Here is a 26,762-nt window from a genome sequence, read left to right as displayed (position 1 = left end):
CCATGTACTGCAAGTAATAATTGTTTGGATGCAATAAATGATCATTGTTCAACTTCCACTCAAGTCCAACTTTCCATACCTAGAGAATGTGGTTTCTTCCCTAACATTTAGGTTAAAGGTGCTACATAAACCTTCTGGCTCACCCTTTTAGTTCTGCTTTTAGTCTTGCTGGAGTCCCTGTTTGCACTCAGTGCAAAATGTAAACAGTTCTTACTCAATAGGTGACATTGGGCATACCTAATATTCTCCCCCCCATCTCTTCCCTCTGTCTGTCTCTCTCTGTCAAGTTACATGTCGATCCTGAGACACCAGTGATGCTGACCTCTTCTGCTGCCCATTCCACCTGATCCATCCTGATGCCCTACATCTGGCTGGAGTCTCATCACATTGCTCCTGTGGAGGATGGCCCCATACGGCCAGTTGAAAGTCACACTTGGAAGATGGCTCTGGAGACTTACAGTTTTTTTATCATGGTTGTGGACTACAATTGATAACTTTAGGACTGCAGTTATCATGAACAGTTTTGCCCTCAAGCTTCCCTGAATGATAACTTCAACAAAACAGACTTCATGCTAAAACTGTAATGAATTTCTGTTATGGGTGGCGAGATGTGGTGAGTTTGGATCCAAAAGCAGAACACAGACCAATGAATAAAAAATGATTTAATAGGAGAAAAAGAGTAAATGAACAAAAATAGCAAAATAGTCCTGACAAAAAACTGGAGACAAAAACGTAGCACAAAAAACATGGAAAAAAGACAAGATGGGAGAGAGCAAAAAACTGTGGCAATGAACAGGCAAAACAGAAAGCAAAAATCCAAGAAGCAATGAGGGCGCAGAGATGACGTGAAAAACCAATGAGACGGTCTGACAAATTTCCTTTCTGAGAACGGCCTATTTATGCACAGCAGAGCAAACCAGGAAGTGAATGCCGGCAAGATGGAAGTCCCATCCCAGATCTGAATTAGCACTGAAATGGGAGATAATAAATCTCCGGAGTGGAAGTCCGGGGTGGAGCATGACAATTTCCTGGTTACACAGTTGTAATTTGTGTTTCTGTAGGACAAAGTTATAGAAGCATGTTATTTATAATCATGCTATCTGTTATCACCCAGATGAGGATGGGTTCTCTTTTGAGTCTGGTTCCTCTCAAGCTTTCTTCCTCATGTCATCTGAGGGAGTTTTTCCTTGCCACTGTCACCAGAGGCTTGCTCATTAGAAATAAATAAATGTAATAACTTAGGGATAAAATTAGCTCATATGTTAGTGTAGGTACCGCCTGTCTCGTCTTTTAGGACTACAAATCCCATCAACCATCTTCCGCGATGACCTACGTCACGCCTGGGCGGGATCACCTACGTCACTTCCTCCATGAAGCCATAAGTTACTCAACCACACTTCCTTCTTCCTCTTTTGGCGCTGCGTGAACTCATCACATGGACACAAGGAGACCCTCTCGTCAGAGCACCCAAGATAAAGATGTCTTTCTTGCAAGAAGAGATATTTAGAGCGCTTTCATGTTTGCCACTGGCCACGGTAGAACTACTTGAGTAGTAGAGTTCGCTCTTTCTTGGTTGAGTTATAACCGGTTTTATTCGTATTATAAGTAACATTACGACTGCTGCCCAAAGCAGTTAATTTAAAGTCAGAAGCGACCGGCTTCCTTCTGACTAAAGAGCTGTGCACACTGTTTGATCAGAGACTTTTCCTCACGAATGCTGAAGACCAATAAATTCGGACCAAGAAATTCTCTGCGCTTCCATGGAAGCCTCCACAACCTCTGTGAACTCCAGAAGTTTCGGAACATCTCTACAATCTTGCACTGGAAGCAAGATTCTGAAGTAAGACTGGCATTTTTGGGCAAAAACTAGTCTTAGGAATTAGCTTCATGAAGTAGTGTGAATTTAAACACAGGAATTGTTTAATTGTGCACACTGATCTTGTGTTCTATGTTCTCTCAGTTGTTTTGTTTAATAGATAGGCTGTTGCATGCTCTCTATTCCTTCCTAACACCTTTAATTTCATTATTACACATATTTTGACCTCATCAAGATTTCAGTGGATTTAGTAATGTTATAAGCTAGTGGAGTTAGCTACCATGGCTAATTCTTTTGTCTCATTAGCAACAGGGCTAATCCTTTTGTTTCCACCACATGGTCACCTCCCCCACACACAAACACACCTTAGATAACATTCCAAGGCCTGTTTTATTCCAAACTTTACGGCTCATTTTCCCGCGTTCACATTCAAACCCTCTTTGTCTCCTCCTTCCCATACCACGCAGTCGTGCACAGGACACACCCCTTTTGTTCTCATTAATATCATGAGGTAGAATTCTTTTGCCTTAGCTAGCAACCCAGGCTAGTCTTTTGTTTCAGGCCACACACACACACACACACACACACACACACACACACACACACACACACACACACACACACACTCCCATGTACACACATACCTCACTGTTTGCTGCTGACCATTTTAAGATTTCAACTGCTATTATTCATTTTAATTTTTTTATAATAAATTCAATTAATTGTTAACGCCATTGGTTGTAGTATTTAGGTAATACGGTAGTGATCATAACAATTTGGAATATACCATAATTTAGCTGTTTGGTAATTTATTATTAAGCACCAAAATTAATGGTATTATTAATGAGACTGATTTAATGAGATTGATCACTTAAGACCAATAGCACCCTACATATACCTTGAGTCCCCCCTCCTCACATTGGTGCCCCGTGTGAGGAGATTGGTTTATTGACTTCTTGAATATTGTTGCAACAACAGATAAATTATCAGTTTGATTAACTAACTGCCAAGGTATATCCCCAGGTGTGTTAAATGGTTAACAGTAGCGTGATAACCATATCACAAAATACCAATAACCTATTCATAACTTAGGATAAGAGATAGCATTTCCAAACAAAACAAACTTGATCAATTGATTAATTAATTACATAGTTAATATTAATTAAAAACAATTAATTAATAAATTAACTCATTGATTAATTAATTACATAATATCCAACCTAAGTAAAATGGCATCCCCTCGTGTCTCAGAAGTTGAATACAACGCTCAAGACGTGCCTCTCCTTGAGGTCATCGCAGACCTCATTCACTGCTCTGCCTCCGAAAAGGCAAACATTAGGAACACGAGTAAGGGTGAATGTCAAAACAACATAGATAACTCGAATAAACATATGAGAGATCCAAAAAGAACAACTAGTAGTGTCCAAGAGGCACTAGGTAAGCTATTCCTGTCATACTTCCAAAATACTGATTCAGAAATCAGACGCCTCCGCGGAGAGGTTGAAAGGCTGACCACCAGCAACGCCGAGCTGGCAGCCGATAACAATGATTTATATAGGGAGTGTGAGCTCTTGCAAAACTCCCTTGATGATTGCGCCAAAAGGCTAGAGAAAGCCGAAAAGGCTGCCAAGAGGGCTGCCGAGGAGCAGACCCCCCAAGAAGGGCACGAGGGGTGTGAAAGACCCCCAACAATGCGCCGAAACTCAGAGCGGGAAGAGGCGTCCTAACCGGACACCGTGTATTACCTGGTTGAGAACCAGACATCCTGCCAAACTCCATCAACTCGCTACACGACTCCTTCGTCGTTTAGCCAGGGTGGAGCCATACTGTGCTCATCCCGAGCCCAGAACCATAGCACACCCAGGTCAGTGTGCTACAGTATCCCTGATCCATCTTCGGATGAATCAGGCTATGAATCTAGTGTGAAATGGGAGCAACACCAGAGTAGCTTAGATAGTGAGTACTCAGGAGAGCCAAGGAGGTCGCACAAGGGCGTGCACCAAACCCTTCGCTTACGGCAAATTGACCTACTTGCCAAAGATGTCGAGCAATTCGATCCTGAAAATAAGAGAACAAATGTAAATGATTATTTGCGAGAAATTGACCAATGCCTGATGGACCTGCTGAAAGCCACAACGCGAGAGAAACTTAAACTGACCTGGAAGACCTCCAGTTGCAGCGTTCGTGCCTTTTTAGAGACGCTACCCCCAAACGTTTGTGATAGTTATTCGAAACTTCACAATTACATGAGGGAAGAATATGCGCCGTACACAGATGAAACCTCCGCGACATTGTGTGCATTACAAATTAAACAGAAACGGTCTGAGGCGCCTCGTGAATACCGTATTATAGACGGCTACCTACTGCCTATTTCCAGGGTAGTAGTGCACCAGGCTTGGAAGAAGATAGAGGCTTCAAATCCCTCTTCTTACAAAACCTCCACCCAAGTGTGCGGACTCAAGTCACACTGACGTGTCGACAAGGTTTCTACTCAATGAGGGAAATTAGGCAACTAGCCCAAATGACCTGGGAGACCATTGTCAAAACCACAGACAGAAGCAATGATGAACCCAGAGTCCTTAGTCTCCAGGGTGCAGATGGGCCCCTGCTAGCCTTAGAAGGAGGCGAAGCTCCAAAAGGGGGACCCCCCCTGGAGAAATCCCGGTCCGAACCGCCCCTTGCCAAGCCATCACCAGGGTGAGTGGAAGAATTGGCAAGGTAAGGCCAGGAGGGACCGAGGGCAAGGCCACAATGACCATGGCAACCGCCTATCATGCAAAAAGGGTTGTAAGGAACAAGGCGGTTGGCAGCAAGACTGTCATCCCTGCTCTGGCCAGAGACAGCAGGAGCACTCCGACCTTAGCTCTAAACGTAGGGGTAGAGATGACTGACACAGTGACTCAGACCAACCTGGTGAGTTCCGCTCAGAGCTGGACTCTTTGAAAGCGCAGTTGGCTGAGATTAAAGAACTGTTACAAAAGAGGTCAGACCCCTCAACAGATAAATCGAAACAAGCGTAAAAGGACAAAAGGCCTACTACGACCGAAAAGCCTCCCATCACGAATATTAAATAAGCGACAAAGTCCTATACTTCAACTTCACCTAGCCGGTAGGAGTCTCAAAAAAAAGTTCCTACCACACTGGTCAGGACCTTTTGATCGTGGGAAAACTGTCCCCCATCGCGTATCGCATTAGGACATCCAGACCTAATCAAACGCCCTCATGTCGATTTCCATAGCGATCAAATCAAGCCTTTTGAAACAGTCCTCACTCCAAAAGGGGGGGACGATAGCTAGGCCCATCCTGTCCACCTAGCTTGTACGCCTCACTCACCCACTCACTAACATTCCCAGTCAGACTTACCAACCCAATAAAGTAATAACCCTTCTGTATGTCATGGTAGATAAAATACCAGAATCCGCTACTATTACTAACGTGTATTCATCGTAAATACACCTGGCCTATAGTCTTGGCAGTGCTATCTCCATTTTTGTGAATCTACAAGACTTAGAGATGCGCACCTCCACTAAAGACAGCCACTGGGTCTGCCCAAGCAACCCATTCATTAGAGACACTACACGCCAAGCTGGATAAGATGGTCTGCGTCCCTGACAGCTTTAGCCACAGTAGCGCACGCTTTCTGGCCAGACCACCCGCTGCTATTACCTTTCCAGAAGATTAGGCTTACTAACCCAAGCATTAATACTTCTTTCCTTTCCCTCATTCCTTCTCTTTTCTTGTTTTTATGCATAGAAAATGAAGTATACATTTAATGTTTCTTTATAGATGTGATTTTGACCTAGTTAGATAGAGTGATTATATGCCCAAATGCCTATAGCCTGATTATATGCCCAAATGCCTCTGCCTCCAACTGTCTTACTGGGACTCATGAGTTTATACAGTTTTCACAGGACACCATGGACTGTACAGAGAACAGCCACCTCAAAGACTATGGACATGCGGACTGTACTGTACTGTGCTCTCAGTGCTATGACTCTGTCACACCCCTGAGACCAAAAGGGGGAATGTAGGTACCGCCTGTCTCGTCTTTTAGGACTACAAATCCCATCAACCAACTTCTGTGATGACCTACGTCACGCCTGGGCGGGATCACCTATGTCACTTCCTCCATGAAGCCATAAGTTACTCAACCACGCTTCCTTCTTCCTCTTTTGGCGCCGCGTGAACTCATCACACGGACACAAGGAGACCCGCTCGTCAGAGCACCCAAGATAAAGACGTCTTTCTTGCAAGAAGAGATATTTAGCGCGCTTTCGTGTTTGCCACTGGCCACGGTAGAACTACTTGAGTTGCGCTCTCTTTCTTGGTTGAGTTATAACCGGTTTTATTTGTATTATAAGTAACGTTACGACTGCTGCCCAAAGCAGTTAATTTAAAGTTAGAAGCGACCGTTTTCCTTATGACTAAACCACTGTGCACACTGTTTGATCAGAGACTTTTCCTCACTAACGCTGAAGTTCGGACCAAGAAATTCTCTGCACTTCCACGGAAGCCTCCACAACCTCTGTGAACTCCAGAAGTTTCGGAACATCTCTACAATCTTGCACTGGAAGCAAGATACTGAAGTAAGACTGGCATTTTGGGGCAAAAACTAGTCTTAGGAATTAGCTTTATGAAGTAGTGTGAATTTAAACTCAGGAATTGTTTAATTGTGCACATTGATCTTGTGTTCTATGTTCTCTCAGTTGTTTTGTTTAATAGATAGGCTGTTGCATGCTCTCTATTCCTTCCTAACACCTTTAATTTCATTATTACACATATTTTGACCTCATCAAGATTTCAGTGGATTTAGTAATGTTATAAGCTAGTGGAGTTAGCTACCACGGCTAATTCTTTTGTCTCATTAGCAACAGGGCTAATCCTTTTGTTTCCACCATGTGGTCACCTCCCCCCCACACAAACACACCTTAGATAACATTCCAGGCCTGTTTTATTCCAAACTTTACGGCTCATTTTCCCGCGCTCACATTCAAACCCTCTTTGTCTCCTCCTTCCCATACCACGCAGTCGCGCACAGGACACACCCCTTTTGTTCTCCTTAACATCACGAGGTAGAATTCTTTTGCCTTAGCTAGCAACCCAGGCTAGTCTTTTGTTTCAGGCCACGAGGCCACACACACACACACACACACACACACACACACACACACACACACACACACAAGCGCTCTCACACACACACACACACACACACACACACACACGCTCTCACACACACACACACACACACACGCTCTCACTCACACACACACACACACACACACACACACACACACACACGCTCTCACACACACACACACACACACACGCTCTCACTCACACACACACACACACACACACACACACACACACACACACACACACTCCCATGTACACACATACCTCACTGTTTGCTGCTGACCATTTTAAGATTTCAACTGCTATTATTCATTTTTATTTTTTTTTATAATAAATTCAATTAATTGTTAAACTGTGTCTGTGTTGCTTCCATATTTTTGAAGTCATCCAATCTCAAAGAATTCCAAAGTGTATATGAACGCCATTGGTTGTAGTATTTAGGTAATACGGTAGTGATCATAACAATTTGGAATATACCATAATTTAGCTGTTTGGTAATTTATTATTAAGCACCAAAATTAATGGTATTTTGGTATTTTGGAGACTGATTTAATGAGACTGATTTAATGATTTAATGAGACTGATTTAATGAGATTGATCACTTAAGACCAATAGCACCCTACATATACCTACATTAGACGTCTTTATTTTTCTCCAGGCTTGTAGTACTCGAGTCCAGGACTCGGACTTGAGTCTGACTTGTGCCCTAATTTTAAGGACTCGTGACTTGACTTGGACTTGAGCACTGATGACTCAGACTCATGCATTAACTGCATTCGAACCCATAAATTGGAGACAAGGACACTGATTTTTTTCTTTATATTTTGTAATAATTTGGCATAAGATTTTTATATCTACATTAATTTTATATTAATTTTGTGCAAGACAAAATTAACCTGAACATGATGTATGAACAGGTGAATGTGCAAAGACAATGCACATTCACCTGTTCATACATCATGTTCAGGAACAAACTAACATTAATTGTGCTAAAATGCTTGGAGAGAATGGCCCTAGGATTGTCTACTTTGCTTATATAGACTTTTCGTGCAGTGGGAAAAAATGCACTGCTATGTTTTCCATATGTAGAAGAACTATTGAGGAGACGATGGGGACAACCTCGAACTTCAATCATCATTTGGCAAGACTACACCCAGAGAAGTAAGTGACATGCTTTGTTCATTGCTCTGTTGATATGTTGACTTGCTTGCTCACCGATGAATTAGCTAGTGACCCAATGAACCCAATGCTGACCGATGAACCCTCTTTCATGTTATTTGCCATGTTGATAGCAGGGCTTGCTGAGTGATGAACAAGCTTTTTAATCTGTAGCCTATTAACCAAAATGGGGCAGTCAAGCTGTAATGTTAATCCAGCACAGTAGTAGAGACAGTTTCACATAAAGGCAGCAACAGCCACCATCAAATGGTGTGGTTGGAGTCTTGTTCTTGGACTCGACTCGAAATTTTCTTTAATGACTTGGACTTGACTCGGATTTGAATACTGGGGACTCAAGACTGGACTTGAGTTTTAGTGACTCAACTACAGCACTGTTTTTCTCTAAAGCTGCTTTGCAACAATGTCTGTTGTTAAAAGCGTGATAAAATAAACTGACTTGACTTAATTGTTCATGAAATTATTACTGATCAGGAGCTTAATGTACACTGCAACCCCACTATAACAAACTCCTTGGGGGACATCCAAGTCATTCATTATCCCAAATAGTTTGTAATGCTGAAATGGGCCCACTTGTCACACCAACCACTCATGTTGTATTTTAGAAACATTCCCCTTATCACAAATTTCTCCTGCTGAGTCACTATCACAGTTCATTGACTGAGTTAAAGGATCACGAACAGAGGTGATGATTTCTTCATATGTTATGGAAATGATGGAGGTTATGTTTGTCAATGTCCACCCACTGACTTGCTATACTTTCTAAATTTTCACTATTCAGTTCATACATGTGTTGCAAATCACAAATTATGTGATATTTGCCATGCTGTGGGGCTAGGCAAGGGGTATAAAATTGCTGATGGTACACTTTAACTAGGTGTTACATTTAGCTGTATCAGCAGTCGTTTAATCCTTTTTTGATCATTTGATCACTGTTCTCAATAATTGTTAATGATAGACAGCTAAGCTAGGCTAGTTAAGCCTTTGTTTATGGTGTTAACATGTATTGTTAACATGACTGCAGACTTGATTACTTATTGTGTCTCTCTTGTAGGACAATAAACATATGGCTCAGTGTGTTATGCAAGTAGGTGAATGACAGATATAATTCCAGGAAGAGTATTTCTTGACAAACAGGCAGCCAAACAGTTAAAAAATGTAGAACAAAGGCAGGGTCATGGAACTGGCAATGGTCAAGTGAGGCACAAACAGAATGGCAGAGGCAAAAGCAAAAGGCAGAGTCAAAATACACAAAACAAAGCCAAAAACAGAAAAGCAATACACAGATACAAGGCTTGGTAACATGAGGCACTAGGTACAGTGCGAATACTTTGCTAGGTCCGTGCATTTAGAGAGTCCTTATAAGCATGTGCTGCGATTACGCTCGAATCCAGAACAGGTTAATAGTACTGTAATTAGTCCTAATGACATTGCATGCATGCTGTGTGTACTCTGAGCACCAATACATGTGGACGTGACACAGTGATGTTTTTCTGAAGACTCCAACTCATTGTGCAGGGGACATGAACTTAATTCGCTACATGCGAAGGCTTGTAGTAAAAGAGTTTGTGATAACAGGGTTGCAGTGTACTGTGTTTAACAGAAATATGGATTAATCCAAATGAGTATGTAGCATTAAATGAAGCTAGTACTCCTGGACACAGTTATAAACACCAGTCTTTTCAAACTGGCAGAGGAGGAGGTGTCACAGTTATTTATAATAATATTTGACCAAAGTTTAATATAAAATAGGAGAATTACATTGATCTTGCTCCTGAATTTACCCATGATATGCACTTTAAAACATGCATCCATCCATTATCCGTAACTGTTTATCCTGTTGGGTCACAGGCAATCTGGAGCCTATCCCAGCTGACTATGGGTGAGAGGCAGGTTTCACCCTGGACAACTCACCAGATCATCGCAGGGCTGACACATAGAAACAAACAACAATTCAAACTCACACGTATGGTCAATTTATAGCCACCAATTAACTGAACCTGCATGCCTTTGAACTGTGGGGGAAACCAGAGCATCCAGAGGAAACCCACACAGACATGGGGAGAACATGTAAACTCCACACAGAAAGGCCCTCGAACCCTGGACCTTATTGCTGTAAGGCTACAGTGCAAATCACTACACCACCATGCTGCCCACCTTAAAACAGACTACCCCAAAAATTAGAATGTAAATGGTGTCAAACAAAATTGGTAATATTCCAAATAGCATGGAAGGAGAGTCTCTTGAACTATAGAAAACTCTTAGTGCTGTTAGATCAACATACAGTGTCTTGCAAAAGTATTGCAAAACACCCCTTGGTGTTTGTCCTATTTTCTTACATTACAAGATGAAATTAAAACAGATTTTTGGGGAGTTAGCACCATTTAATTTACACAGCATGCCTACCACTTAAAAGCTGCAAATTGTTGTTTTATTGTGACACAAACAATAATTAAGATGAAAAAATGGAAATCTGGAGTGTGTATAGGTATTCACCCCCTTTTGTATGAAACCCCTTGTGGCAGTGGGGGCATGGTCAAGCATCGGTCTGTGACCGGAGGGCGGAGTCAGGGAAGTTAAGTGGCAGAATCACTACACCTGATGTGAATTAACCTGTGTTTGTGTGTCTTCCCAGGAGCCGCGCCCTATTTAAGGAAGAGAGCGAGAGCAGAGTGGGCTCTCTCCCGACCAGAACACATGTGGCTGGTCCCCAATGCACCAGGAGCCGCCCTCGATCGGGCCGGAGCATATCGCATACCGGTGAGTATCCAAGGGGATACATATCAGGCATTGGTGGATTCTGGTTGTAATCAGACCTCAATCCACCAAAACCTGGTGCAAGACGAGGCATTGGGGGGAGCACAATTGGTAAAGGTGTTGTGTGCGCATGGGGATGTTCACAGCTACCCTTTAGTGTCAGTCCACATTTTTTTCAAGGGGAAAGGCGAAGGCGGCGGTTAATCCTCGCCTTACCCACTCAATAATTTTGGGGACGGATTGGCCGGGATTTGGGGAATTAATGAGGCACCTAGTAAAGAGTGGGTCCTGCCGTAGTTTAATAAGGGGAGGTCCTGGTGTCATGTTGGTGGGAGCAGCTGTCACAGAGCCGTCTACGTCAGCTCCGCCTCAGAGTGAGGAGCCGCCAGCTTCTCCTCTCTCTCTTGGGGAATCCCTTGTGGATTTTCCATTAGAGCAGTCACGAGACGAGACTTTGTGGCATGCATTTGACCAAGTGAGAGTAATCGATGGTCAAACGCTCCAGCCAAATGCCACCCCATCCTTTCCCTACTTTGCGATTATGAAGGATAGATTATACCGAGTGACGCAGGACACTCAAACTAAAGAGCAAGTCACGCAGCTTTTGATTCCGAAAAGCCGCCAGGAATTGGTATTCCAGGTGGCTCACTTTAATCCCATGGCTGGACACTTAGGGCAGGATAAGACACTAGCCTGAATAATGGCCCGGTTCTATTGGCCAGGGATTCGTGGCGATGTCCGTAGGTGGTGTACGGTGTGCCGCGAATGCCAGTTAGTAAATCCAGCGGCCATTCCAAAAGCTCCTTTGCACCCTCTACCATTAAGAATTGGGATGGATCTCGTCGGGCCATTAGATCAGTCAGCACGAGGGTACCGCTTTATATTAGTTCTGGTGGACTATGCAATGCAATACCCAGAAGCAGTGCCTCTTTGCAATATCTCAGCATGCAGTATTGCGGAGGCGCTGTTCTGAGTTATCTCCCAAGTTGGAATCCCGAAAGAGATTCTGACTGACCAAGGCACTGCGTTTATGTCACGTACACTAAAGGAACTGTATAGGTTGTTGGGTATTAAGCCGATCCACACCAGCGTTTATCACCCACAAACGGACGGTTTAGTTGAACGGTTCAATCGCACCCTCAAAAATATAATTAAAAAATTTGTAAGTGAGGACACATGTAATTGGGATAAGTGGCTCAAACCCTTGTTGTTTTCAGTGCGAGAGGTCCTACAAGCCTCCACGGGGTTCTCCCCGTTTGAATTGTTATACGGGCGTAAGCCACGCGGCATTCTAGATGTGCTGCGGGAAAATTGGGAGGAGGGACCTTCACAAAGTAAAAATGAAATCCAATACATTATTGACCTGTGCGCAAAACTCCACACACTCGCCCACCTAACCCACGAGAATTTGTGGCAGGCCCAAGAACGACAAACCCGCCTGTACAACAAGGGTACGCGCCTCAGGGAGTTCGCACCGGGAGATAAGGTACTCGTACTGTTGCCCACATCGAGCTCTAAATTAATCGCCAGGTGGCAAGGACCCTTTGAGGTCACACGGCGAGTTGGGGACGTCGACTATGAGGTGAGGCGAATGGACAGGGGTGGGGCGTTACAGGTATACCACCTCAATCTGTTAAAACGTTGGAGCGAGGAGGTCCCCATGTCGGTGGTTCCTGAGAAGGCGGAGCTGGGGCTGGAGGTTCAAAAGGGAAAATTGGCATCACCCACCGCTCCGGTCCCCTGTGGAGCCCAACTCTCACTGACCCAGCTCGCGGAGGTCGCCCGGTTGCAAACAGAATTTTCTGATGTGTTCTCGCCCCTGCCCGGCCACACCCACCTCATAGAACACCACATTGAGACGCCCCCGGGGGTGGTAGTGCGCAGCCACCCTTACAGACTGCCCGAACACAAGAAAAAGGTGGTTTGGGAAGAACTCAAGACCATGCTCGAAATGGGCATTGTCGAGGAGTCCCACAGTGACTGGAGCAATCCGGTGGTCTTGGTACCCAAGGCCGACGGGTCGGTCTGGTTCTGTGTAGACTATAGAAAAGTCAACGTGGTGTCTGAATTCGACGCATACCCAATGCCTCGTATTGATGAATTGTTCGATCGACTAGGCACGGTTCGCTTTTACTCAACACTGGATTTAACAAAGGGTTATTGGCAGATCCCCTTGACTCCATTATCCCGAGAAAAAACGGCCTTTTCCACACCGTTCGGCTTACACCAGTTTGTCACACTTCCTTTTGGGCTGTTTGGGGCGCCCGCTACATTTCAGCGGCTGATGGATAGGGTCCTTCGCCCCCACGCCACCTATGCGGCCGCCTATCTCGACGATATCATTATCTATAGTAATGACTGGCCGAGGCACCTCCAACATCTGAGGGCCGTCCTTAGGTCGCTGAGGTGGGCGTGTGCGATTGGGCAGGTCGAAGTATGGTATCTGGGCTTCCTCTTGGGCAACGGGCAGGTGTGTCCCCAAATTAACAAGACCGCGGCAATTGCGGCCTGCCCGAGGCCCAAGACCAAAAAGGGGGTGAGACAGTTCCTGGGGCTGGCTGGCTATTATCGTAGTTTTATACCTAATTATTCGGACATCACCAGCCTGCTGACTGATCTCACTAAAAAGGGGGCACCAGATCCGGTCCAGTGGATGGAGCAATGCCAGCGGGCTTTTTCTGAGGTAAAGGCTGCACTGTGTGGGGGGCCACTGTTACACTCCCCTGACTTTTCTCTCCCTTTTATATTGCAGATGGACGCGTCGGACAGAGGGCTGGGGGCTGTTTTGTCCCAGGAGGTGGAAGGGGAGGATCGCCCAGTGCTGTATATAAGTCGAAAGCTGTCAGTGTGTGAGGGGTGCTACAGCACCATAGAGAAGGAGTGCCTGGCCATCAAGTGGGCAGTCCTCGCCCTCCGTTACTACCTGCTGGGATGCCCTTTCACCCTCTGTTCGGACCACGTGCCCCTTTAGTGGCTCCACCGCATGAAGGATGCCAACGCGCGGATCACCCGTTGGTATCTGGCACTCCAACCCTTTAACTTCAAGGTGGTCCACAGGCCGGGGGCGCAGATGGTCGTGGTGGACTTCCTCTCCCGTCAAGGGGGGGGAGTCGGCTGCTGGCCAGATGGCTGCCCGCCCTGAGTCGGGCAGTGGGGGTATGTGGCAGTGGGGGCGTGGTCAAGTGTCGGTCTGTGACTGGAGGGCGGAGTCAGGGAAGGTAAGTGGCAGAATCACTACACCTGATGTGAATTAACCTGTGTTTGTGTGTCTTCCCAGAAGCCGCGCCCTATTTAAGGAAGAGAGCGAGAGCAGAGCGGGCTCTCTCCCGACCAGAACACGTGTGTGTGGCGTGTGTGTATATGAGTAAACGTGTAGAAGCTGAAAAGCTGACAATAAAGGAGTTATTGAGAACTCAGTACTGGCCTGCCGTGCCTCTGTGCTCCACCCATCTAGAACGCTTGCTACACCCCTAAATAAGAGTTGGTCCAATCAGTTCACTTCATAAGTCACATAATTAGTTGATTAAGATCCACCTGTGTGCAGTCAAAGTGTCACCTGATGTCACATGATATCTATATCAATCAACCTGTTCTGGAAGGACCCTGACTCTGCAACACTACTAAGCAAGCAACATGAAAACCATGGAGCACTCCAAACAGGTCAGAGACAAAGTTGTGGAGAAGTGTAGATCAGGGTTGGGTTGTAAAAATTATCCCAAGCTTTGAATCTACCAGGGAGCACCATTAAATCCATTTATAGCAAAATGGAAAGAATATGGCACCACTACAAACCTGACAAGAGAAGGCTGCCCAACAAAACTCATAGACTGGGCAAGGAGGGCATTAATCAGAGATGCAACAAAGACACCAAAGATCACACTGAAGGCATCAAGACAAAATCTTTTTCAGGGAAGGCTTTCCTTCTTTCAAGCAAGACAATGCCAAACCGCTTTCTGCACATATTAAAACTTCATGGCTCTGTAGTAAAAGAATCCGGGTGCTAAACTGGCCTGCCTGCAGTCCAGACCTGTCTCCCATTTAAAACATTTGGCACATTATGAAGCACAAATTATGACAAAGGAGACCCGAACTGTTGAGCAAATGAAATTGTATATCAGGCAAGAATGGGAAAACATTTCTCTTTCAAAACTAAAGCAATTGGTCTCAATTCCCAAACTTTTAGAGTGTTGTTAAAGGTAGAGGTGATGCAACACAGTGGTACTGTAAACATGTCCCATCCCTACTTTTCTGAAATGTGTTGCTGACATCAAATTCAAAATGAGCATATATTTTTTTCAAAAAACAAAACAAACAATAAAATTTAATGGTTTCAACATTTGATATGTTGTCTTTGTACTATTTTCAATGAAATATAAAGTTTCCATGATTTGCAAATTATTTCATTCTGTTTTTATTTGCAGTTTACACAGCATCCCAACTTTTTTGGAATTGGGCTTGTACACTGATCAACCATAAAATTAAAAACACTGACAGGTAAAGTGAATTACATTGATTATGTTGTTCAGTGGCACCTGTCAAGGGGTGGGATATATTAGGCAGCAAGAGAACAGTCAGTTCCCAAAGATGATATGTTGGAAGCAGGAAAAATGGGCAAGCATAAGGATCTGAGTGACTTTGACAAGGGCCAGATTGTGATGGCTAGATGACTGGGTCTGAGCATCTCCAAAATGGCACATCTTGTGGGATGTTCCCAGTATGCAATGGTTAGTACCTACCAAAAGTGGTCCAGTGGCCATGGTCCAATCCCACAGAAGAGTTACTGGAGCACAAACTGCTGAAAAAGTTCATGCTGACACCTTTCTGTTTTAGCCAAGATGTAAGGCCTTGCATGATGGCAGTGTGCAATAGTGCGGCAGCTCTTTGCTACCTAGCTTGGTACTTATTTGTTTGTTTGTTTGTCAGGTTTGTTTGTCAAGTTTTGTCAGGCACAGTATCTGTATAGTTATCAAGGCTTAATTAATATTGCACTAGAGCACAGTATTGCTGTTACAAGCGACTTTCAAAGAACGCAGAAGATACCAGCGGACATCTCCAGATCACTGGGGTCTCTGTGGATTGTTTTTGGCTGTGGGAAATGATGCAGGTGACGTAGGGAGATGAAGCAAAAATGGGGATACCACAGACAGGCCTGCTGGCTAGGCTAAAGAAGGTAGCTGCATAAACCACTGCTACCAAGCATCTTTCTCTCAAATGCCATATCCATCATAATGGACAAATTGGAGTTACAGATAGCAGTGAACGAGTCCATCAGAGACTGCTGTGTTATATTAATAATGGAGATTTGGCTTCACCCAATGATACCCAATGCTTCAGTGCAGCTAGCAGGCTGCACAATCCACAGCCTGCTATCTGCCAAGAGAGCTGACAGTAGTAATTATTATGGCCTTCTACATTCCACCAGATGCTAACACTTGCACAGCCCTAGCTCATCTGCATAGTGTTATAAACAAACAGCAACAAGCCCATACTGAAGATGTCCATATCATAGATGGAGACAAGCATGCTAAAAAAACGATACTTCCCAATTTCACCCAATATGTGAATTGTGCTACCAGGGGGAGGAATACACTCGATCGTGTGTCTTCAAACATGAAGTATGCCTACAGAGTTGTGCCTCTTCCACATCTGGGCCTGTCAGATCACCTCTTTGTACTCCTCATCCCAGCATGCAACCCCATCAGGAAAATAATAATAATAATAATAATTTATTGACATACTGCACCTTTAACATAAAAATGGTCAAAGGTGCATTACAAAATGGTAAAGTGTGGTAAAAAGCAAATAAAATACAAACTTGATATGATAAAAATGATTAAAAATGGAGACCAAAAACTCCTCATGGCTGCCATGTTGGCGCGATGAAGAGACAACAGAACAGACAAACCAATCACAAAGACCACCAAAACTTAGCCTGCGGGAGCCCTCTCTCAGCTGCAGGACTGCTTTGCACACACCAAATGGGATTTATTTGAGCACCCGGACTGGTAAACATACACACGGACTATACTATGTTACATCACTGTGACAGTTCGTGTAAGTGGGTGGAGCACAGAAGGATGGCAGGACAGAACTGAGTTCACAAAACTCTTTTATTTCCACTTTTCAATGCAAATCTTTCTCTCTCAGCCACGCACGCACACACATTCCAGTCATCTGGTTCGGGAGAGAGCTCCCTCTGCTCTTGCTCTCTCTCCTTAAAAAGGGCGTGGTCACTGGGAAGACACAAACACATTAATTAACGACAGGTGTAGTGATTCTGCCACTTACCTTCCCTGACTCCGCCCTCCTGTCACAGACCGATGCTTGACCACGCCCCCGCTGCCACATACCCCCACCGCCCGACTCAGGCCGGGCAGCCGTCCGACCTGCAGCCGGCTCCCCCCCCTTGACGGGAGAGGAAGTCCGCTATGACCATCTGCACCCCCAGCCTGTGGATCAGCTTGAAGTTAAAGGGTTGGTGTGCCAGATACCAATGGGTGATCCGCGAGTTGGCATCCTTCATGCGGTGGTGTCACTGGAGGGGCGCGTGGTCCGAACAGAGGGTGAAAGGGCGTCCCAGCAGGTAGTACCGGAGGGCGAGGAGTGCCCATTTGATCGCCAGGCACTCCTTCTCGATGGTGTTGTAGCACCCCTCACGCACCGACAGCTTACGACTAATGTACAAGACTGGGCGATCCTCCCCCTCCACCTGCTGGGACAAAACAGCCCCCAGCCCTCTGTCCGACGCATCCGTCTGCAACATAAAGGGGAGAGAAAAGTCAGGGGAGTGTAAAAGTGGCCCCCCACACAGTGCAGCCTTTACCTTAGAGAAAGCCCGCTGGCATTGCTCCGTCCACTGGACCGGATATGGTGCCCCCTTTTTAGTGAGATCAGTCAGCGGGCTGGTGACGTCCGAATAATTAGGTATAAACCTACGATAGTAGCCAGCCAGCCCCAGGAACTGTCTCACCCCCTTTTTGGTCTTGGGCCTCGGGCAGGCCGCAATTGCTGCTGTCTTGTTAATTTGGGGACGCACCTGCCCGTTGCCCAAGTGGAAGCCCAGATACCGTACTTCCACCTGCCCAATCGCACACTTATTTGGGTTGGCTGTGAGACCTGGTCACCTCAGCGACTTAAGGATGGCCCTCAGGTGTTGTAAGTGCCGCTGCCAGTCATTACTATAAATAATGACATTGTCAAGGTATGCGGCCACATAGGTGGCGTGGGGGCAGAGGACCCTGTCCATCAACCGCTGAAACGTAGTGGGTGCCCCAAACAGCCCAAAAGGAAGTGTGACGAATTGGTGTAAGCCGAACGGTGTGGAAAAGGCCATCTTTTCCCGGGATAATGGAGTCAAGGGGATCTGCCAATAACCTTTGTTAAATCCAGTGTCGAGTAAAAACGAGCCGTGCCTAGCCGATCGAGCAACTCATCAATACGAGGCATTGGGTACGCATCGAATTTAGACACTGCGTTGACTTTTCTGTAGTCCACACAGAACCGGACCGACCCGTCGGCCTTGGGTACCAAGACCACCGGGCTGCTCCAGTCACTGTGGGACTCCTCGACGATGCCCATTTTGAGCATGGCCTCGAGTTCTTCCCGAACCACTTTTTTCTTGTGCTCGGGTAACCTGTAAAGGCGGCTACGCACTACCACCCCTGGGGGCGTCTCGATGTGGTGCTCTTTGAGGTTGGTGTGGCCGGGCAGGGGTGAGAACACGTCCGAAAACTCGCTCTGCAACTGGGCAACCTCCGCGAGTTGGGTCGGGGAGAGGTGGTCTCCACAGGGGACCAGAGAAGTATGCGATGCCAATGTTCCATTTTGCACCTCCGGCCCCAGCTCCGCCTTCTCCGGAACCACCGACACCAACGCCACGGGGACCTCCTTGTTCCAGAGTTTGAGCAGGTTGAGGTGGTAAATCTGTAGCGCCCCTCCCCTATCCGTTCGCCTCACCTCATAGTCAACGTCCCCGACTCGCCGTGTGACCTCAAAGGGTCCTTGCCACTTGGCAACTAATTTGGAGCTCGATATGGGCAACAGTACGAGTACTTTCTCTCCCAGTGCGAACTCCCTAAGGCGTGTACCCTTGTTGTACAGGCGGGTTTGTCGTTCTTGGGCCTGCCGCAAATTCTCGTGGGTTAGGTGGGCGAGTGTGTGGAGTTTTGCGCACAGGTCAATAACATATTGGATTTCATTTTTACTTTGTGAAGGTCCCTCCTCCCAATTTTCCCGCAGCACATCTAGGATGCCGCACGGCTTACGCCCGTATAACAATTCAAACGGGGAGAACCCCATGGAGGCTTGGGGGACCTCTCACTGCAAAGAGCAAGGGTTCGAGCCATCTATCCCAATTACATGTGTCCTCACTTACGATTTTTTAAATTATGTTCTTGAGTTTGCGATTGAACCGTTCAACTAAACCGTCCGTTTGTGGGTGATACACGCTGGTGCGGATCGGCTTAATACTCAACAACCCATACAGTTCGTTCAGTGTACGTGACATAAACGAGGTGCCTTGGTCAGTCAGAATCTCTTTCGGGATTCCAACTCGGGAGATAACGTGGAAGAGTGCCTCCGCAATACTGTGTGCTGAGATATTGTGAAGAGGCACTGCTTCCGGGTATCGCATTGCATTATCCACTAGAACTAATATAAAGCGTACCGCTTTATATTAGTTCTAGTGGATAATGCAATGCGATACCCGGAAGCAGTGCCTCTTTTTTTTGCAGCAAAACCTCGTGTTGACCGATCTAATGGCCCGACGAGATCCATCCCAATTCTTTCGAATGGGGTCTCGATTAACGGTAGAGGGCGCAAAGGCGCTTTTGGAATGGCCTCTGGATTTACTAACTGGCATTCACGGCATGCCGTACACCACCTACGGACATCGCCGCGAATCCCTGGCCAATAGAACCGGGCCATTATTCGGGCTAGTGTTTTATCCTGCCCTAAGTGTCCAGCCATGGGATTAAAGTGAGCCGCCTGGAATACCAATTCCCGGTGGCTCTTCGGAATTAAAAGCTGCGTGACTCGCTCTTTAGTTTGAGTGTCCTGCGTCACTCGGTATAATCTATCCTTCATAATCGCGAAGTAGGGGAAGGACGGGGTGGCGATCGGCGGGAGTGTTTGACCATCGATTACTCTCACTTGGTCAAACGCATGCCGCAAAGTCTCGTCTCGCGACTGCTCTAACGGGAAATCCGCGAGGGATTCCCCGAGAGAGGGAGGAGGAGCCGGCGGCTCCTCACTCTGAGGCGGAGCTGACGTAGACGGCTCTGTGACAGCTGCTCCCACCAATGCAACACCGGGACCTCCCCCTGTTAAATGACAGGACCCACTCTTCAATAAATGTGTCATTAAATCCCGAAATCCCGGCCAATCAGTCCCCAAAATTAGAGAGTGGATAAGGTGAGGATTAACCGCCGCCTTCACTACAAATTTTTCCCCTTGAAAAAAAATGTGGACCGACACTAAAGGGTAGTTGTGAACATCCCCGTGCACACACAACACCTTCACCAATTGTGCTCCCCCCAATGCCTCGTCCTGCACCAGGCTTTGGTGGATTGAGGTCTGATTACAGCCAGAATCCACCAACACCTGATATGTATCCCCTTGGATACTCACCGGTATGCGATACGCTCCAGCCTGATCGAGGGCGGCTCCTGGAGCGTCGGGGATCCAAACCACCGTGCCCACCTCCATTACCGAGCACTGCTGTTGGAGGTGGCCCGGCTCCCCGCCGCGCCAGCAAACCGGCCCGGGCTTCCTCTCTGCACTAGTGCTCTGGGGCTCACTCACCTGAGGGGGGAGAGAGACGGACACAGAAGGGAGACACGGGAGGGCACCGCGGGTGCGACGGGCCGGCTGAGGTGGCACCGGCCCCCGCCTCCACGGTGGGGGAATAGGGCGAGGAGGAGACACAGGAGGAAGGGATAGCGAGAGAGAGGAGAGAAGAGGTCGTCTGCTGTCCTGCCGTCGGGACAGCCACCAGATGGTCCTCCGCCAGCTCGATTGCCTGATCCAGTGACGCCGGGCGGTGGCACTGGACCCACTCTGCAGTTCCCACTGGTTAACGCGTGATGAACTGCTCCAGTACCAACTTGTCGATGAGTCCCTCGGCATCACAGCTGTCGGCCCTCAACCACCGCCAGCAGGCGTCCAGGAGTTGCTGGCCAAATGCGAATGGCCGGCCAACTTCCTCCAAGCGTGGAAACGCTGACGCTGTTGCTCCGGGGTGCGTCCCACCCGCTGGAGGATGGCCCGGTGAAGGTCCACGTAGGCCAGCCGGCAGTCGGCGGGGAGCTGTAGCGCGGCCAGCTGCGCCTCTCCTGTTAGCAGGGGGAGGAGGCGCGCTGCGCACTGTTCCACCGGCCACCCCGAGGTCTCCGCTACCTGCTCAAAGAGCGTGAGGAATGCCTCGGGGTCGTCCTGCGGGCCCATCTTCATGAGGGTGAGGGGGGAAGGGCCCGTGGCGGTGGAGATGGTGGACCCCGCCGACGCGAGGAGGTGCCGGAATGCCCGACGATCTTCCTGTTGCGCCAGCACCAGGGCCTCGAACCGTTGTTCTTGCTCCTTTCGGAGGGCGAGCAGCACCTGGTGCTGGCTCTGTTGGGCCGTGGTGAGGGCGTGGATCAGGTCGGCGAAAGTGGAGGACTCCATGGAGCTGTTCTCTTCTGTGCTCATTCCCGGGTTTCAGCACCACTGTGACAGTTCGCGTAAGTGGGTGTAGTGATTCTGCCACTTACCTTTCCTGACTCTGCCCTCCTGTCACAGACCGATGCTTGACCACACCCCCGCTGCCACAATCACATACACTGCACTGACACTGTGTAAACAAATGAATCAGAGATTTTCCTAATGACAAAGGAGGTCCAGACACTCCTCAGAGCCCACAACACTGCCTTCAGGTCAGGGGACATGACACTGTACAGTGCTGCCAGGGCCAACCAGAAGAAAGGCATCAAAGACACCAAATGAACCTACAAGAAGAGACTCAAGGACCACTTCTCAGACAAGGATGCAAGACAGATATGGCAGGGCATTCCATACATCACTAACTATAAGGGCAGCAGTACCACATCCACTAACACAAACGTCTCATTGACTGAGGAGCTGAACTGCTTTTTTGCTCATTTTGAGTTAAAAACACCCTTTCCAAACTCACTGATACCACTGGCTGTTGTGTACACACTGTACAGGAATATGAAGTGAGATGCAATTCTTCCTCAGGTGAACTTGAGGAAGGCTACTGGCCCTGAGGGAGTACCTGGAAAAGTACTCAAAGCATGTGCTGACCAGCTCTCCACTGTTTTCACCAGCATCTTCAACCAATCCTTTGCACTGAAATCATTGGTCATCATCCCTGTCCCCAAGAAACCCACCATTGACAGTCTAAATGATTACAGGCTAGTTGCATTCACATTATGAAGTTCTTTGAGAGACTAAAACACCTCCAAACCAGTCTCCCCTCAGCCTTCGACTAGCACCAGTTCACCTACAGTATAGATAGGGCAGATCTACAGAGATCACCATAGCCCTCCACTCAGCACTCAACCACCTAAAACACAGTGGTAACTACATGAGCTCTACATTCAACACAATAATCCCAAACATACTAATCAGCAAGATGTCTGACCTTGACCTCCCCACTCACACCTGCATGTGGATTAATGACTTTCTAACAGACTGCCCACAGACTCAAGCTTGGACCCCATCTCTCCTCCACCATCACTCTGAGCACCAGCTCACCACAAAGCTGTGTACTGAGCCCAACACTGTACTCACTGTACACGTACACCAGCCCATTCAACAAATACCATCATAAAATTTGTAGATGACACAACAGTAGTTGGGCTCATATCATGGTGAGATGAGTCTGCATACAGGGATGACATTCTGAAACTAGCAAGGTAGTGCTAAGCTAATAATCTGACATTAAACACAAAGAAAACCAAAGAACTCATCATTGATTTCAGGAAGAGCCCCCGCACCACCACTGCTTTTTATAGATGGCGAATGCATTGAAAGTGTTCACAACTTCAAATTTCTTGGTACCCTCACCTGGTCTGCTAACACCGTGGCTGCTGTGAAAAAGACTCAGCAACACATGCAGGTTATTGAAAAGGAATGGTCTGAATGAACAGCTGCTGGTGATGCCTCCATTGAGAGTGTGCTGGTGTACCACATTACAGTCTGATTGCTCAGTAGCAGACAAGAAGGCTCTGCAAAGGGTAATAAATACAGCTAAAAAAAATAATAATTGGCTGTCATCCCCCTGCTGGAAGAGCTTGCTAACACCTTAGCAGAGCCTCAGCCATCATCAGAGACTGTACACATCCAGGATTCCATCTGTTTGACTTGTTGCCCTCTGGGAATCAATACAGATTAATCAAAACTCAGACTAACAGATTCAATCACAGCTTCTTCCCAACAGCAATGCGCATCTTAAACGGATTCAGTTATAAAAGATGAATGTTACTATATACCGGTATGTGCAATAATATGTGCAACATAGTGAAATAATCTTTTCTTCATTTTTTACTAGTACAGTCATTTTTTGTTGTCTTTGTATTTATTGTCCTTTTTGTTACTGTTGTTATTTTATGGTAGAGTGTCAATGAATGTCTGGAGGTTTTGTTTTTTCTTTTACAGAATGGCACCTTACTGGAGTTGCACTCCAAATTTTATTGTATGGTTTTTAACAATATACTGACAATAAAGCCATTCTATTCTATTAGCCTTGGCCACCCATGACCCTGTCACTGGTTATCCTTCCTTAGACCACTTTTTGTAGGTACAAACCACTGCATACCAGGAACACCCCACGAGATGTACCATGAATTGGATACGTAGCTGCTCTAGGACCACATATGAAAGTTTTCCTCCCACCTTTCAGTCCAGTTCCTTTCCCAAATACTTCCCAACTTACACTATAGTTACCTCTTTCTGGTGGTACTTGATGGCCAGCTTGAGCTTGGCCAGGTCTCTGCATTCTCGGGGGTCCAGCTCTTCACTGTGATCATCACTGTGGTTGAGGATTGTCTCTAGCTCACGGGAACTCCTTGCTTGGTCCAACAAGTCTTTAGCAAAGAGCTTGCATTGCTGTGAGAGCTCCTCATACTCTTGCCGGAATTCATTCTCCACTTTGCTGAGCTCCTTCAGTTCCCAACCTAGACGGAATGCAGTGAGGATAGGGTCCTCACTAGACAAAGCAATAAGTGAAGGACTTGCCAAAGTCTTGTAGATATTAAGTCGGGAGCGTGAGTGCCGCAGACTGTCCACCTCTGAGCTGGACACACACTCGACACAGTCACAGCGGATTTGATGTGGCCATGGCACGGTGACTTTGCGCTGGACGAGTAGTTTGATGATCTCATAGTTGTTGGTGTGAGCAGCCAGCATAATGGGCGTGATGTCAGGTGTGAATTCTGAGAACTGAGTGTCCATCATAAGTGCAGGTACCTAATAATAAAGAATATTATTGTATTTATATATACCACAAAATTTTGCCTTGATAACAATACCTTTTTTCTTGATCCTTCTTTTTAGTAATTTCAAGATCTGGAAATGACAAAATAATGGTTTTCCAAAACAAATTAAATAATAATTTCAGATCATGAAAAATTGTAGGCCTACAGTAGTCTAAAAATCTTATTAAAAAATAGTATTCAACTTATAGTTGGGTCCATGAGCATTTGGACAAGTGACACAATTTTCATAATTTTGCCTTGGCACAGCACCACAATGGATTTGAAATGAAGCAATCAAGATGCAATCAAAGTGAAGACTTTCACAAAATGAAAGGGGTTTAACAAAATTAGGGTTTACTGCTGTTTTTAACATAGTCCCTCCATTTTCAAGGATCAAAAGTAATTGAAAAACTAACATAATTATAAGTATATGGATTATTTTTAATACTTGGATGCAAAGTCTTTGCAGTCAATGACTGTCTGAATTCTGGAACCCATGGACATCACCAAATGGTGAGTTTCCTGCCTTGAGATACTTTCCCAGATCTTTACTGTAGCTGCCTTCAGTTGCAGTTTGTTTGTGGGACTTTCTGCCTTCCATTTTGTCTTCAGTGAGTGAAAAGCATGCTCAATTGGGTTGAGATCAGGTGACTGACTCAGCCATTTAAGAGCATTCTGTTTCCTTGCCTTCAGAAGCTCTTGGATTGATTTTGCAGTATGTTTGGGGTCATAATCCATCAGAAATGTGAAAAACCATCACATTGCAGCATTTGACTGAATCTGAGCAGAAAGTATAACTCTATATCGATAACTCTATATCTAAGTATATAAGAGTATCTAAGTATAACTCTATATCTATCTATATAGAATTCATTCTACTACTTCAGGAGTAGACCCAGTTCCATTGGCAGCCATACTTACCCATGCCGTAACACGGCATCCCCCATGTTTGATGATATTATATACTTTGAATCACGAGCCCTTCCTTTCCTTCTCCATACTCTTTCCATCATTCTGTTACAAGTTAATCTTGGTTTCATGTGCCAAAGAATCTTGTTCCAGAACTGGGCAGGGTTTTTTTTTTAAAGATATTTTCTAGCAAAGTCTAATCTGGCCTTTCTGTTCTTGAGTGTTATCAGTGGTTTGCATTTTCAGGTAAACATTCTCTATTTATGTTCATGAAGGTGTATTTGATTGTGGGCTTTAATAATGATACCCCTACCTCCTTGAGAGTGTTTTTGACTTGGCTAGATGTTGTGAAGGGATTATTCTTCACCAAGGAAAGAATTCTGGAATCATCAACTTTATTTGTCTTCCATGGTCTTCTGGGCTTTTTGGTGTTGCTGAATTCAACAGTGCATTCCTTATTTTTAAGAATGTACCAAGATGTTTATTTGGTCACTCCTCAAGTTTCTGTTCTGAGAGATCTATTTTGTTTTTTTCAGCTTAATGATGGCTTCCTTCACTTCACATCAACACCTCTTTGGACCTCCTATTGAGAGTTCCCATGAACAGCTACCAAATGCAAATTCTATACTTGGACTCAACTCGACATCATTTATGTCCTTAGTTTGTCAGGAAATCATGAGGATACAGACCAAACCTGGCCATGAAACTGCTTTTCATTCAATTTTCATTCAACTTTTAAGCCTGTGAAAAAAAAAAACACTGTGTAAGAATGATTGCAATTCCAAAATAATTAATGCAATATTTTTTGTTAAACCCCTTCAATTTAACCTGAAAATAACTTGAAAGTACACTTCAACCACATCTTGTTTGCTTCATTTCAAAACCATTGTGGTGGTGTACAAAGGCAGACATGGACTGGCCATTGTGAAGTTTGGGAATTTTCTTGATGGGCTGGTCTTGTGGTTAGAAAGAGAATACTCATTGCTGGGGATGCAGAGAATATGCACCAAAAAACAACAAAAAAAAAGGCTTTGCTGGCTGATGCAACATATTGTGCCAAGACAGTCAATTTATGCAGATGGGTAAAACTGATAATTTTTGCCTATATTTGACTGCTTCAGTCAAACCTTGAGTATTTATGGTTCTCCACATTTCATAATAATCATTCATGGATTAAATTAAAAAATATGCTTGGGCCATCAGCAGCAGTCACTTCAAGGGATCCTTCAGCAGATTGATTCTCAAAATTATTTTATGTAAAATTAGTTGTAGGTTTCAAAAATCAAACTTTCAAATCAAACACACCCACACACTTTCTGTAGATCATGTGAAAAAAAGATTTTTCAGCGTGAGGTCTCATGTCTGATCGAGTTTCTGTCGGTTACACTTTGCCACACACACTTTCTACAGAACATGTGGAAAAAAAAGGTTTTGTAGCGTGAAGTCTCATGTCTGATCCAGTTTCTGTTGGTGACTCTCTGCTACAGCTGAGC

General features: G+C 45.7%; 1 protein-coding gene across 5 annotated transcripts in view; it reads right to left on the bottom strand.

The window, feature by feature from the left end:
- LOC132895332 (short transient receptor potential channel 5-like) overlaps positions 1 to 26,762 on the bottom strand; it is a 244,748-nt gene that overhangs the window by 138,626 nt on the left and 79,360 nt on the right. For all 5 annotated transcript variants that reach the window (XM_060935791.1, XM_060935792.1, XM_060935794.1 and 2 more), the window contains one exon: positions 23,831 to 24,352. In XM_060935791.1, the coding sequence (XP_060791774.1) occupies positions 23,831 to 24,352 (522 nt within the window). The remainder of the gene's footprint in view (positions 1 to 23,830; positions 24,353 to 26,762) is intronic.

The sequence above is a fragment of the Neoarius graeffei genome, chromosome 12 (genome assembly GCF_027579695.1).
Source record: "Neoarius graeffei isolate fNeoGra1 chromosome 12, fNeoGra1.pri, whole genome shotgun sequence".
NCBI lineage: Eukaryota > Metazoa > Chordata > Actinopteri > Siluriformes > Ariidae > Neoarius > Neoarius graeffei.
The sequence above is the reverse complement of the archived record's forward strand: the minus strand, read 5'-3'. Positions and strand labels throughout refer to the sequence as shown.